Consider the following 16,243-nt stretch of genomic DNA (forward strand, 5'->3'; position numbering starts at 1 on the left):
TCGTGTTGACAAGGACACCGACACTACCGACACCTCTTTTTTCACATGTTCCAAGAAACATTTCTTCTCCAGTGTTGAAAATGCCATGATGTGGTTGATGCCTTCTCGTCTCAGTCAGACCAATAATGTCACACTTGATCTTTCACACTTGCACCATCAGATCCTCAATAGATGCATCCGATGCCAGTGTACATGCATTGAAAGTACAGATAGTCATTTTTGTCCTTCTTCATTTAGGCAGCCTCGTTCGGCTTTGAGATTTTATCAGCCTCTCCTTTCTCATCCTTCTTAACGCTGCTGTATTGGTGGCTCTTTCAGGGTTAAGGTAATGATACCCATTGCATTTACTGTTTTTGGCATATTGAATATGCCACGGATAGCTTGCCAGGCTCTGCCGTGCAGGCAGGATACTCTCGGTAGCTTGCCAGGCTCTCCGAGATGGATAGAGGCTTTTGGGTCAGCCTCTAATCACCCTTGCAGGTATTCCCACGGTTCAAACCATATTTGAACCCCATCCAGTATGGTGCAGTAATCTTGGAAGATGGGTATTAAATGTCTTATGATGTGTCCAGAAAGTAGCCCGGAGCATGGCAGCGGCTGGGTAGTGGAGGTCTGCAATGAGGTATTTATCTGGTACTAGTAGGGTGGGGCTTATGGCTGTGATCCCTTCATCACCGGAGATTGGTTGGAGCAGGCAGAGGATTTCTGGTGTTGGGTCCCATTGAGCCTGGAGTCCAAAGTCACAGAGTTCTACTTACCTGGTTCTGTGGGTTTCACTCATGCATGAGTCTCGGCCCAAGCATCCGGAAAGTGGCCTGGAGTGTGGTGGCAGCTGGGTAGTAGAGGTAGATATAATATCCTAAAAATTCAGGTATGTGGGTCTGGTGACTGAAATCTCAGGCTTTCTCAGAGTTGGGATGGGCTACCTCCCCCCACTTCTCAATATTCCTGGAAGCACTGGAAGTCACCCCTATGAACCAACTCAAGTGCCACCATGTAAGTTCTACTACCGGCCTTGCTTGAGAGACCCATAAATAAATCTCAAAAAAGATCAAAAGCCACAGTTACTCTCAGGCAATGCACAGCTGAACAGACCAGGGTAAATTGGATGGGGCAGGCTGGCCTGGTGCCCACCCAAGCAGAGCCCTTGGCAGCCGCTTGCTACCACAATCCAAAATCGCCATCATTCCCCTGGCCTGACCACCGTCTCAGGACAGAGCTCACCGAAACATAATCTGCTGAAAATTCTAGAATGTGGATTTTGTGACTGAAGTCTCCAGGCTTTCTTGGGGTCAGAATGGGTTTCCTCCCCCCATCTCTCTGTATTTTTGGAAGCCTCGGCAGTCACATCCACACCTCAAAGCTGCCACCCAATTGAAAAGCGACTCCAGCCTTACCATTCCGATAAAAATACCAAATGCCCTGAACAAACACCATGACTCTTAGAACCTGTATTGCGAACCATAATGCACAAAAGGAAAAGGAGAGAGAGAGGGAGAGAGAAAAAGAGAGTGAGAGAGAGAGAGAGAGAAAGTGCAAGAAGGAAAGTGCCTCCCATAGAGGGAGACTAGGTCTGGGTGTGGGATGTTGGGGAATGGTGGTAGGGAAATGAACATTAGTGGTGGGAAATGTACACTGGTGGATGGATGGGTGCTGGATCGTTGTGTGACTGAAGCCCAATTATGAACAGCTTTGTAATGGTCTATCTCATGGATATTCAATTTAAAAATATTTTTTTTAAAAGTAGGGGCTGGAGTGATGGTACAGCGGGTAGGGCATTTGCCTTGCATGCAGCCAACCCAGGTTCAATTCCCAGCATCCCCTATAGTTCCCTAAGCATGACTAGGAGTAAGTCCTGAGTGCAGAACCAGAAGTAACCCCTATAAATGCCTGGCGTGACCCAAAAATTTAAAAAAAGTAATATGGAGTTCATGTCCAATTCAATCAGCTTAATCAATGGCTGAATAAATAGGAGTACTCCTACCGTAAAAAGAGAGAGAGAGTCTCTCTCTTTTTTATATAAGGAGGTGACAAGAAGAGCATCAACTGGTTTATTTTGGTATTTGTCTAAAGAAAGCCCAAGAGAGAAGTAAAGAAAGCCCACAAAGAGAAGAATAGTATTATTCCCCCCAACAAAAAAGAAGAGCAAAAAGAGGGAAGAGGACCAAGTGGTGAGTCAAAGACTTCTAAGGTGAAGGAAGAAGCTCACTCATGTTAGCTTTGCTATTTCATCTGAAGGGGATCCTTACATTACGGACAGATACATGAACAGTAGTCATAGGCATTGGAACTGTGGAAAGATTCAGAACAGCCATTGTTAGGAATATACATCAGCCAGGAATGATTTAAAAGGGCTGTAGATATTCTGTGAGATCTCAACTGAAACTAAGTAGCATGAATTTTTAATGAAACTAATAAGAAAATCTCTTTCATTACAATTCTCTAGCAGATTGGCTGCTAAATTCTCTACTAAGGTAGAGAAATTAGCTTAACTAGAATACACATTTTGTAAAATCAAGTGATTCTTATAGTAACACTGCTTTTGAAAATTCATTTGGAAGCTAATCAAACAATTGCCTTTTTCCAGGTTTCAGCTTGTCAATGGATCTTTTCCTCCCTTGATTATTATAGTCAAATTATGTAACTATTATTTCAATAAAGAAATGGGACCACTAGCCTGTGTCTCAAATTTTAACCAAAAATATAATGTTCTAAATTCATGTTGCTTTCCTATATTATGTATTTTAGGCTGGAAAAACAAACAGAAACCTTTTTGGAAGACCAAGATCCAGAGAGTAGACTAGAGGTTGGCTCTGATATGCGTAAAATTCATCATTGTTTCCATCACTTTAAGGTAAAATTAATCATTCCCTCTGGTCCCAAGCATTGTTAGCCCTGTTCAAACCCCAATAAAGCTTTCTTAGCTGAACAGTTCTTGAAAGGTTAGGACTCAACTTCCCATATCCAGAACAGTTAGATCTTCAAACCAATGCTGTGATTGCCTCAAAATTTCTTTAGAATCTGTGTCTTCATAATGAGTGAGCTCTGACCTTGTACTTCCAATTCTTTTGCCGAAACTCTGTACATTTTCTGGGAATAGTTACGTATTCAAAACTTTATTTTCAGCTACTTCAAGAGATGAGTGTCCATTTTTCCAGCAGTTTTGGTTTGAAAACATCATTTCTGTTTGTTTTGTTTTGTTTTGTTTTTGTCTTTGGTTTACTACCAGTCATACTACCATTCATGATAGTATGGTTGTGATATCATTAACCTTGACTACTGTTTCATTTGTAATTTGGCATACTTCACAAGATAATAAACATTTATTGTGAGTCTGCAACGGGCCAGCCATAAAGCATGTAGAGTTAATAAAGAGGTTCTGGAGAAGACATGAATGTAAAGATTTACAATCCATGGTAAATGTTATTGAAAAATAAAAATGAATCAAGTAGTTTGGGGAAATGGAGATAACCTCAAGAGAAGATTGTTTGATCAAGAATTTTCTAGTGTAGTGAGGAGAGGGCAGAGAGTGCAAACAGTGGGAAGAGAGAAAAGAGGGAGGATGAGAACATGTGAAAGGCAAGACACAATGAATTGGAATTACTGCAAATATAAGGAGCAAGAACGGGTACACATGCCTGATTTCTACAGGCAGGGAATTTTGAAATACAAGGAGTCCAATAAACACTGATATTCGGAATGTACTTGATTACTAAGCCCTGATTGTATCTTGTAGAAACTACTGAATGACAAGAAGATCCAAGGAAAGAGCACCGTTTGCTCTGAAACCAAAGAGCAAGACCACCAAGAACCATTCAAAGAGGAGGAATATAAAAAGCTGCAAGATCTTCTACAGCAGAGAGATAATGAAATCAATATCCTTTTTGATATGATCCGAAATTGTCCTGGTTGGCCTCCGGGTATGAGGTCCCTAGTCGTTTTCCCCTGGCCACGTTGCCCAGTTCCCCACCCAGTCTCCTATTCCCATTGCCTCTGTCTCTGAGAAGGATGATGTCCACAAACAGAGGCACAGAACCACTTGCTACTTTTCAAAAAAGGTGCTATGAAAGAAGAACATTCTATTTTGTCTTTGGTTGAATATAATACACTCATGGGGGAATATTCCAGCTTAATGAACAGCATGGGATTTTTACACCAACTTGATTAAATTTTAAACTTAATCTATTTTATATAACATGCTTTACACATTAAATACATTTTTAACTACTGTGCAGTTATCTTTCTGTGTAAGTACTGAGCCCGTAAGTTAGCTGGTTATCTTTAGCAAACTGACCAGACATCAGGCTGACCACAGCCTCTCATGGCCTAGAATTTGTGGCTGGCGTGTGGGTGAAACGCCAGTGGTGACTGAGAAATGATGACTGGTATTTAGCTTATGAAGAGCAGAGATTGATTTAAATGTAACTTTTTATGTAAAAGCCAGATCCACTTATTTGGGTTCCACTTGCAAGTGTTCCCATATTTGGAAATGAGTGTAGATAAGTGTTCAAGACAGAGTTCTTCCTGACCAGGCAGCTCATGGGTTTGGGGTACTGAGAGAGTAGCCCAGAGGGGTTGGCATATGAGGGCTTGAAGTGCTTCCAGTGATAATTGAGGTGGTTTCTTCTAAAGGACCTCTGTTTGTAGTAGAACTCAGGATGCCTCAATGCTTCTTCCGTATTGTTTCTTATTTTCTCTTTGGTTTCTTGGAAAAGATTTGGCATTTTCATTCCACTGGTAGACTTTAAGCAGACACAAGAATTTTTGGTCAGTTTCTTATAAACTAATATTTTGTTCTTTAATCACTGAAAGGAGTTTTAGTGTAAGCTAATGTGAAAAAATGCCTAAATGACCTGAAGGAAATCCAGTAATGAAGAGGTAAAAACAAACCAGGGCCGAGGTAGGCATTCTGCCTGATTAACTTCATTCTCCCGTGTTAGTTGAGAATTCGCAGATTCTTTCTGTCTGGCGTAAGTGAATGTAGCTGCTTTATCACCCGGCCAGTCACACCAGGTCTCTCAGTGGGTTGTCCTCCCACACAAGCCCGAGTCTGTGAGAGCTGCCCACAGTGCTGTCACCCCTCCACTCCTTTTCCTCTCTCTTCCCCTTTCCATATCCAGACATGGTCCCAACCTAGACCTCAGTCCTGGCTCTAGCCCCAGATCTGAGGTCTGCTGCTTTTCCTGGCCTTTATCCTAGTTTGGGATCTTCTCCCCTAAATACTCCTACCAACTTCTTAATCCCTTTCTGGAACATCTGTGCACAGAAGAGGAAAAAAATGAATTAGGGCAGAAAGGAAGCAGTCTAGGCCTATTTCTTTGTTTATTTTTTAAAAGGGGATGAGAGAGATATCACTGTGCACATGTGCCTACTAGGTTTCTTTACTGAACGAATAGTTACAATGCTGCCTCCTCCTTCTAAGGCTCAAACGCAGGATGACAGTGTGCAAGAAGCATGGAAGAGGGACACTGAACTTCAAGTTCCTACCTGGATTGAAACTCTAGCTCCTCATTCTCCGGCTCTACAATGAGCAATAAATCCGACCTATTTTCTCCTTCTCGGGAGGAAGAGCAAGCACAAGCATGCAACCACCACAAAGTGCTAAGAAAAACCAAAAAGGCAACTTAGAATAAAGTGTTTTAAGCACTACATGATATCATATAATGCATGATGTGACTCGTAAACTCAGAGACAGGAGAAATGGTTACTCAGATTTACTCATTACAAAGTTTACTCTTATTGTGGGGAAAAAAAACAACCAAAAGGGCTTCTGAAATTTTATTATTTATTACAGCTGGGGTGGGGAAATTTTCAGAACTATTTTTATCTAGAATGCAGAATGCTAAGACTGTGTCAGGATGAAAGAGAAAGAGATTGCTTAAAGGAATAAAATAATGTGATGATACTAATAGGGAGTAAAGCAACTAAAGCATCAGTGAAATATGTTTAATGTCCTTGGAAATGAAGAAATAATCGTATTTCAATGATATTAGCAGGTCCTTGAAGGTGGTCATTAGTAGCGCTGCTGCCTTAGTAGTATGAGGTTAGATGTGGCTCCATAGCAAATAAACAAAAGAAATGACCCAGCACCCAAAATGGTCCCTGAATCTGTCATGAGTGATCCCTGAGTGAAGTCAGGAGTAAGCCTTGTGCACCACCAGACGTGTCCCCAAAACAAACAAACAAAAAAAACCAAAAAGCTAAATCCTTAAGTCTAGCTTCAGATATTCTGGTAAATATGTTAAAGAAGGAAAAGAAGAAGAACCAGGGTGCTCTTCACTCCTCTGGCACTGAGAGAAGTGACCTAAGACCCTCAGAGAACTCCCCCTTCCCAACGAGGAACCCACAAGGTCCAAAGACACTGTCATCCTCAGCACCCACACACCCTCCAGGCCTCAGCACTTTGGGAAACAGATCCAGTTTGCTCCAAGGAAGAACAGGTCAGTTGACTAAATTTCCTCTTTTCTTTTTTATCCAAATTTGAATTCCCCATAGCATTCTTTAGTTTAAAGAATAGATGAAGATCATATCATTTATATGTGAAAATTAGATTTCATAAGTACCAAATATCTTAAATACTAGTTTCAAAAATTTGGTGACTGAATTGAAAAAAATCAAACCATGAGTTGTCACCAAACCAAGAGACAAAAATCAGTGGGTCCAGGGCAATAGGAGAAAAGTTGTTCCTTTAGCAAACAGGAACAGAGACCCTCTTCTGATGTTGGATGCACAGAATAAAGACAGATGTTGCATTACTAATGTGATGACATGGTGTTTATTTCTAAATCCAAATGAGCTATCTGCAGCAAAATAAGTTTAAAATATGACCACATGCTGCCTTAAATAAAAAGATAAAAAGCAGAAAAAGTTTGTAAGAGAATAAGATTGGACAGATTGCACTGCTTCGGAGATATCTTTTTCATTGGGAGATTTTAGTAAGGGTGTCAGTACCAGAATTGCAGAGCATGTTGAAGACCAGGTTGGTTCAAGAACCTTCCTCTCTCAGATGTGCAGAGCATAATGTATAATCACATAACACACTCCTTTCTCTTGAGGACATTGAGGAATCTGAGGTATGAAATGTATTAGAACTATTAGAACAACGGGGGGGGGGGAGCTTTTCCTTTTGGCAGCATAGATTGAAATTTTCTGTATAAATACTTGTTGGGATGCATGACCTGCTACACATGGTTTTCTAAAGAATTTAGCTTGGAAATAGTGAAGAGTCTGATGTTCATTAAGAAAGACACTTTTTGTTAATAAAGACAAGATTGAGAAGCCTGGAAATATATTTTGTGACATTATATCCCTTTAACTGTTAAACCCAAATCTAGCTTAGAATATTTATTTAGCAACAAAGATCAATTCAAAACTCCAGGAAACAAAAAGTTCTTTTGCCATTTTTCATGGTGGCAGTATACAGGGAATCACAGACTCCTCTATCCGATTGTGTTTCTATCCTCTATTACAGTCATAGCTTGTAGGGGAGAAAAATAAATCCTCTGTACTAGTGAGATCATTAGCTTATTTTTCGATTTGTTCATTCCCTTATTTATTCTTTACATTTACAGGGTGTATCCATTGTTCTACATTGCTGCATTTACTTCTTTCTTCTTATTTTTGTTGTTTCCATCATCATTGTTATCATCGCCATTATCCTTTGTAAAACTACCTAGCAGTGACATCTTACACATACCAGGTCTGCATTCTGTTTGAATTATTTATAGCACAGCGGTAGGGCGTTCGCCTTACAAGCGGCCAACATGGCCAACCTGAGTTCGATTCCTCCGCCCCTCTCGGAGAGCCCGGCAAGCTACCGAGAGTATTCGATATGCCAAACACAGTAACAACAAAGTCTCCAATGGAGACGTTACTGGGCCTGCTCGAGCAAATCGACGATCAACGGGAGGGCCTTTTATCATAAAAGTACTTGTTTTACCCCCACCTTATATATGAGGACATACATGAGCAAACACATCCTCTAATCTCAGAGCACTTACAGATTAATAGAGAAGAGAGTCTCGAATAATTAATTAGAAAAGTATTATTATTAGGTCATAGCTCAAGATCAGAAAGATACAAAAAGGCATATGGGGGTAAAAGTGTAGCTAGTAGAAATACTGAAAACAGAAGGAATTACCTAAATTGCTTTTGAAGTTTTTGTGTTAAAGGGAACAGTTTGGGCAATGAGAAAGACAGATATGGTTAGATTCTGGAGTATTTAGAATTAGATTCTTGGAGTGAAAGATCAGAAGATGGGTTGATGGACAAGTGTAGGAGAGATTGTCAGAAAGTGGGCAAAGATGGTGTGACCCATTTATTTGTTTTATTTTTGTTCTTGTGGTCACACCTGTTTGTGTTCAGGTTTTACTCTTGATGTTGCGCTCAGCGATCACACCTGGTGAACTTGGGGAACCATATATGGGGCTGGGAATTGAGCCCCAGGTAGGCCACAATATAAGGCAAGTGCCTTCCTCACTGCTATCCAGCTCTGCCCAACCAGTTGAATTGCCACTGTGATAGAAGAGTCCAGGCCAAAGGGTGGCTTATGAGAGAGGTGGGAGTATCAAAAGCATTTAGGAGACAGATGATGAACAGAGCCAATGATGTAAAGGATGTGAAGGGCAAAGTGAGGATTGGCCCCCAGATCTCTGGGTGGCTGATGAGACTTTTCATGAAGAAACAGTGACCACTGGCTCTGCAGAAATTTGCACCACTGTCTTTAGAGAATACAGCAGAACAATCTCCACTGAAATGCAAGGCCACAACTGGTATTTGATTTAGGCTTTCATGCTGCTGCTGAAGGAAAGAAACTCTGTGGCCTTTTCAAAACATACACAACTTTTGGTCATGCAAAATTGACTTTGCCTCTCACTGACCAGTGAGAGTGTGTCAGACCATCTCTAGTTCTACTTCCTCTTTATTCTCCATTTCCATTCTTCTCCTTCTCCGTGGTATCTTTTCTTTTTTTTTTTTAATTTTTATTAGTGAAACACCATGAGGTACAGTTGTAGACTTACAAATTTTTGTGCTTGGGTTTCAATTATACAATGTTTGAATACCCATCCCTCCACCAGTGCCCATATTCCGCCACCACTGATCTCAGTATCCCTCCCACCCCCCATCCCCCTCATCCCACCCTGCCTCTGTGGCAGGGCATTCCCTTTTGTTCTCTCTCTCCTTTTGGGTGCTGTGGTTTGCAAAAGAGACATTGAGTGGCAATTATGCTCAGTCTATAGTCTACTTTCAGCATGCATCTCCCATCCTGGGAGGATCCTCCCAACATCCTTTATTTGGTGCTCCCTTCTCTATCTGAGCTGCCTTTTCCCCTAGTATGTGCAGCTGACCTCCTAAGCCATGCAGTGAACCTCCTGGTATTTATCTCAGCTATTCTTGTGTGTTAGTCTCCTATTTTGTTACTTTATGTTCCCCAGATGAATGCAATCTTTCTATGTCTGTCCCTTTCTTTCTGACTCACTTCGCTTAGCATGATACTTTCCATGTAGTACCACTTGTATGTAAATTTCATGACTTCATCTTTTCTAACAGCTACATAGTACTCCATTGTGTAGATTTACCAAAGTTTCTTTAACAGTCATCTGTTCTCAGGTACTCAGGATTTTCCAGGTTCTGGCTATTGTAAAGTGTGCTGCAATGAACAAACAAGTGCAGATGTCACTTCAACTATATTTTTTGCCTCTCTGGGATATATTCCTAGGAGTGGTATTGCTGGGTCAAATGGGAGCTCAATTTCTAATTTTTTGAGAATCATCCATACTGTTTTCCAAAAGGGCTGAACCAGTCGGCATTCCCACCAGCAGTGGAGGAGGGTCCCTTTCTCGCCACATCCGCACCAACACGGGTTGCTTTTGTTCTTTTGGATGTGGGCCAGTCTCTGTGGTGTGTGTATCTCATATCTTTTCTAACTTACCATTAGAGTAAAACTTTTCAGTAACCCTTTTTCTCTTTTTAATGCTCTCAAGAAAGAATATAGCTTTGCTTAATGAGTTAAATACTTATCGATTATAAAAATCACCAAATGTATAAATTTGGTGATTATTTAATCAACAAATATATAACTTAATTTTTAGTCACCAGATATATAAAAGAGTTTTGGAGAAACAACCTTATAGTTGGAAGGATTTTGAATTGCTTTATCTGACACTGAATATTGTTCTAACAACGACTTAGGAGTAGGCTCACAAATAGATTTATAATGATCTGACGATTTGGAGGAGGGACTGGTTTTATTTTTGGCAAAACTACAGATAGAAAAAAAAAGTTCTGTGAATGAATCATTGCTGCAAAGCAACAGGTGATGGGATAGTTTGTTCCAATATTTAAGATTCTAAAAACTGATTAGGCATTTTCTATTTTATATGCAAGACGCTTGTATAAACTAAACCAAATACCTAAAAAAATTACTAAGCGTGTTGTTTTGAAAATATTCCTGCCTTATATAGGTGCTGTAAATTTGCACTAACCATTCCTGGGGCCATTTTTCATATAAAAAGCGAGTAATTTGGCCAACTTCCACTCTAGAGTGTTGTGAAACCATCTTCCCTTCAGTGCCCCACTTCTTCCATTCATCTCTACTTCGAATGGGAAATTTTTTTTGTTAAAAAAGAAAATGAATAAAATTCATTATTCTCTAGAAAACCCCTACATCATTGCATAAACAGCCAACTAAGGCAAGAAAGATGGGGACTTTGGGGATTTCTGCTGTTTGAAAGGTGAAATGTCTGTTTTGTTTTCATTGAAATAATGTGAGGGTTTGTTCAGTTCCACAGTCTGAAGTCACTTTTTTTTCTTTAAAATAACAGAAGTTTTATAGTTTGGTTTTGTTGTGGTTTTTTTGTTTTGTTGGTTTTCTGTTTTTGCTCTCTGACTGTACTTCCCAGTAGTCACTTAGAATCAGTCAGTATTTGTAAGCCCCTCATGATTCACCAAATCTTTTAACTGTTTGAGATGCTACCAGACCCACTTATCACCAGAGATGTCCTTGGCATTTAAAAAGACGAATGGAAAGTTCAAGCTACAGCCTGGAGATTCCAGGCTCTTTTTTCTTACTCTGGGATGACTGTTGAATAATCACACTGTGCATATCAGGGTGCATATTTTAAAGGTACCAATATAAATTGAGAAATTATCTCTCACTCTAGGGGGTAGGAAAGGGGACAGTTATTTAAATGGAAATGACAGACTTGTTAGGAAAAAAACTGAGTATCTAAAAAGCAAGAGCCTACTGGGCTGGAGCGATAGCACAGCGGGTAGGGCGTTCGCCTTACACGCGGCCAACATGGCCGACCCGAGTTCGATTCCTCCGCCCCTCTCGGAGAGCCCGGCAAGCTACCGAGAGTATTCCATATGCCAGACACAGTAACAACAAAGTCTCCAATGGAGACGTTACTGGGCCCGCTCGAGCAAATCGACGATCAACGGGAGGGCCTTTACCTTACCTTTACCTTACCGAGGTCACCAGTTGCCCCCCCCCCCCCCCCCCCCCCCTGCGAGCAGCTCTCCAGCAAGGCCTTGGCTCCAGAAGCACAAAGACTTTATGCAAAACCCGGTAGCTTGCAGCAGAAAAGTGAATGGATTATGCTTTAATCCACAATACCATGTCTGCCCGGGAGGGAAGGGGTGTGGCTCCTTCCGCCTTTTTCGCCCTGGGCTGCAAGATGATGGCCTCCTCGGAGCTTTTTGGAAAGCCAGGTATGAGCCAGTGGGGGCAGCTGAAACCTCATGGGAAGGGGGGCATTCCCGGCTCCTCCTTCACCCCCTGCCAAGGTCACAAGTTGCCCCCCACGAGCAGTTCTCCAGCACAGCCATGTCTCCAGAGGCTCAGAAACCAATCTCGTAATTATCTGTCTGGCTCTTGGCAGAAATACCTCCAGGCTTAATAAGTAAAATATCAGAAATCCAAAATCGCACAGCCGCTATTGCGGTCATGCGACATCATAAGGTTCTCGTAACTAACTGTGGAAAACAAATTATTTCACAATGCCTTTTCAGCAGTTCTGATTGCTGAGTGTAAACTCTAAACAATAATGGTGCATCTTTTGTGAAATAATGAATGTAATCAAAGTAGATAGAGAGTTAAGTAGAATTCATCTGCTTCACAGGCATTGGGAGGGGTGGGAGGGGGGGAATATTGGGATTATTGGTGGTGAAAAATAAGTACTGGTGAAGGGAAATGTGTTTGATCATTGCATGACCTAGACTTAACCTGAAGCTTTGTAACTTTTCCCACAGTGATTCACTAAATAAAGTAAAAGTAAAAAGGCCTTCACTAAATAAATATTTTTAAAAAAAGCAAGAGCTTGAATAAATGAATGCTATGGGAAGAATTTTCATCAGTAAATTTCGGAAAGCGTTATAGAATAAGTGTTATGAAAGTTAGATCTCAAGGAATTGGTAAAATTTGGGTATTCAAATACAGAAGGAAGAAATATATATATAGCATTCTAGATTTAAATGATCATGTTAAATGACTTAAGTGTCTATCAATGCAAAAAGTTCTGATCTACACATGTAAACACATACAATTATTATTCAGCAGTTTAGCAATAAATTTAGATTTTGTCATTCGTGATAACATAAGTAAAACTTGAAGTTATTATACTAAGAAAATCAGTCAGGGAAGACAAATACCACATGGTCTCATATGTGGACTCTAAATAAACAAATAAACAAGTTCATAAATATATCCAACAGATCAGGCATTGCTATAGGCAGAAAGCCAAGGGTGGAAAAGTTGGGTAAAGGAGTTTAGATGTGGGCTTTATAACTTTAAGTTATAGAGTAAGCAAGTCCTGGAGATGATACTGTATTGTTTATTTGAAATTAAATTCTTGAAGTTTTTATCAGAAGAGAAATGTAACTATAGATAATGATGGATATTAACTAAACTTTGTTTTGAGGTAAAATTTATTGACTTAATTATACCTCTATCACGGATTCTTTTTCACAACTCTCCGAAAGTAAATTGTCACACCATACTGGCCGCCAAAGTTATTCATCTCCCACCACAATTCAGTGAACTCTGTCCATCCTTTTGATTCCCATCTAATCTTCCACTCTGGCAACCTAAAATAAGTAGTTGAAGTTAAAGGGTTAATTTTGGATTGATTTGTCTGTTCCTTTATTTTCATTATTTCAATTCCTCGTGTGAGAGATACCATCTGGCAGCATCGCTCTTTCTAGCTTACTTCACTTACCATGTACCCTCCAACGATGTCTGGTAATGAAAATGCCAAAATATCATCTTTTCGTATGGAAGAGTAGTGGACCAATGTGTATTTATACCTCATCTTCATCCACTTAGTTGTTGAGCACTTAAGTTACTTTCATATATAGGTTACTGTGAACAGTACTTCAATGAACATAGGAAGGAGTTCATATTCATCCAAAAATCTTAAATACCTGGGTGGAATTGCTGAACTCTGTGGTTAGTCTATTATGTGCATCTTGGAAAATCTCTATTAGGATTTCTGAATAGGCTGTACTGTGTCACATCCCCATCAACAATATACAAGGTTACCTTTTGTCTCCACATCCTCACCAACACTTGTTCTTTATGGTCTCCTATATGAATCATTCTTTAGGTGTGAGGTAATATTTCATTTTAGTTTTGGTTTTAGTTTTAGGTAATATTTCATTTCATTTTAGTTTTAGTTTTGGTTTTCATTTCTCTGATAATAAGTGAATATTATTGGACAAACTTGCAGGCTATCGAATGTAGCCTGCCCACAGGGCAGAATCTGGCAAACTCCCCGTGGCGTACCAAATATGCCAAATACCAGTAACAATGATGGATCTCATTCTCCTAAAGAGCCTTGAATATAATCTCAGGGCTAGGATGAAAGAGACGTTACTGGGGCCTGCTCGAGGCAATCGACGAATAACAGGATGATGAAATGAAATGAAATGAAAAAAGTGAATATTAATTTTTCATGTGCCTGTTGGTCATTAGTACATCATCTTTATTGAATCTTCTGTTCCTCTCTTCCATCTGGTTTTATAGTTTTATCCAGTAGTTGCTGTTATTGAATAATATGAGAATTTATATATTGTGGATGGTACTTTTTATTGGATATATATAAGGTGCAAATATTTGCTCTCAATTTCTTTTCATTTTACTTATTGCTCTCTCACTCTGCATAACTATTTTAATTTATAGTCCCATGTGTTTATTTTTACTTTTGTTGCCTTGCTAACGAAGTAGAGTTACAACATATCAAATAAAAAGCCAATATTGTAGCATGTTATGCCTATGATTTCTTTAATACATGTTGTTTCCTTTTTTGTTACGTTACTATGAGATTCACAGTTACAGAGTTGTTCCTGATTGAATCATACAATGGCCCAATACCTGTCCCTTCACCAGTGTAAGTTTCCCACCAGCAGTGTCCCCAATTCTTGCCCCATCCCCCACACCCAGTCTGCCTCTAGAGCAGACACTCTCTCTCTCTCTGTCTCTCGCTCTCTCTTTCTCTCTCTCATCTTACTTTTGGACATTATGGTTTGCAGTTCAGTTACTGAAAGATTACCATATATAATCTTTACCTATTTTCAGCATTCAATTCTTGTCCAGAGGTACCATTTCCAACTATCATTGCCATAGTGGTCCCTTCTCTATCCTAACTGCCCTCTCCCCATGACTTGAAAAAATACTCTCCATCATCATCATCATCATCATCATCATCAGAGAAATGTTTTATTTCCTTTATAGTATCATATCTTATATACTAAATTATTGAATTAAGTTATCATATCTTATTAAATTGAGTTATCATATCTTATAATCACTTTTGGCTCCATTTTGTGTATGGTGTGAGGTCTGATTCTATTCTTTCTAAGTGACTGTCCTGTTTTCCAGTGCCATTTGTTGAAGATATTTTCCTTTCATCATTGTATGACCTTGATACCTTTGTCAAAAGTAACCTCCCATATAAATGTGGATTTATTCTGGTCTCTAATTCTAATATATTTATCTGTTCTGTTTTTGTTATAGTACCATGCTCTTACTGCCATAATTTACTGTATTATTTAAAGTCAGGGACCATGATACCTTTAAATTTTTTTCTCAGAAATTCTTTTATTATTCTAAATGTTTTGTAGTTTCCTACAAATTTCAATAAAATTCATTCCACTTCCTTTAAGGATAAAATTGAAATTTTGATAGACTTTCAATAAGGCTGTAAGTTGTTTTGATAGTATGGGTATTTAAACAATGTTAGTTCTCCCAACACAGTAGCACAAGTCTTCTGCTTTCTATTCCTACCTACTTAATTTTTTTAAGCAATTATATTTTTTTCTTGATTTCTTGCTCTTCATTTGATATTTAATTTTTAGAAATATAGCATATTTTGTGAATTTATAACAATTTATTTACATCACAGGAAGCTTGCTTTGCCGTGCAGGCAAGATACTCTCAGTAGCTTGCCGGGCTCTCCGAGAGGGCCGGAGGAATCGAACCTGGGCCACCAGGTCAGCCACGTGCAACGCAGCAAACACCCTACCCACTGTGCTATTGCTCCAGCATATATATATATATATATATATATATATAATCATTTCAATTTTCAAATGTGCAATAAATTGGATCGTAAGAAAATTTCTAAGCATAACAAATGTTATTTATGACAAAGTCACAGTAGATTTGAGTGAGTGGTGAAAGATTAAAAGAATTTTGTGGTAAGAAAGGAAATCTCATTCACAGTTGGTGGGAATGTCATCTGGTTCAACCTCTGTGAAGAGCAATATGTATAAGTCTCAAAAAATAGGAATAGAGTTCCCATACAACTGATAGTACTTCTTGGTATCTATCCCCAACATAATGAAACAATAATTTGAAAGAACACATGCACATCTATATTTATCACTTCCAAGATATGGAAACAACCCATCTTTCCAACTATGGATGAATTGATCAAGAACTATACTATTCAACTCTAAAAAAAGAACAAAATCATGCAATTTTCATCAATATGGATAGAACTGGACTATATATCATGAGTGAAGGCAAAAGAAAAAAAGGAATAGATACAGAATAGTCTTTTTCATATGTGAGACTTACAGGGACTTAATATACAGGAACTTAAGATATATAGTAAGATAGCAACAAGGCACCAGAAGCAACAGAATAGAAGAACTGATCCACACAAATAAGTTGATGAGGAGAGTTGGAAGGGAGGGGTATAGGGATCACTGAAGGATGGAGAGGGGTACACTGATTTTGGAA

At 39.3% G+C, this 16,243-nt stretch overlaps 1 protein-coding gene across 1 annotated transcript in view; it reads left to right on the forward strand.

Annotated features, from left to right (window-relative positions):
- KIF6 (kinesin family member 6) overlaps positions 1-16,243 on the forward strand; it is a 672,206-nt gene that overhangs the window by 367,702 nt on the left and 288,261 nt on the right. Inside the window, exons 11-13 of the mRNA XM_056137333.1 lie at positions 2,749-2,854; positions 3,737-3,875; positions 6,225-6,440. Of these exons, the coding sequence (XP_055993308.1) occupies positions 2,749-2,854; positions 3,737-3,875; positions 6,225-6,440 (461 nt within the window). The remainder of the gene's footprint in view (positions 1-2,748; positions 2,855-3,736; positions 3,876-6,224; positions 6,441-16,243) is intronic.

This window comes from Sorex fumeus, unplaced genomic scaffold (assembly GCF_029834395.1).
Source record: "Sorex fumeus unplaced genomic scaffold, SorFum_2.1 ptg000123l, whole genome shotgun sequence".
NCBI classification, from domain to species: Eukaryota; Metazoa; Chordata; class Mammalia; order Eulipotyphla; family Soricidae; genus Sorex; species Sorex fumeus.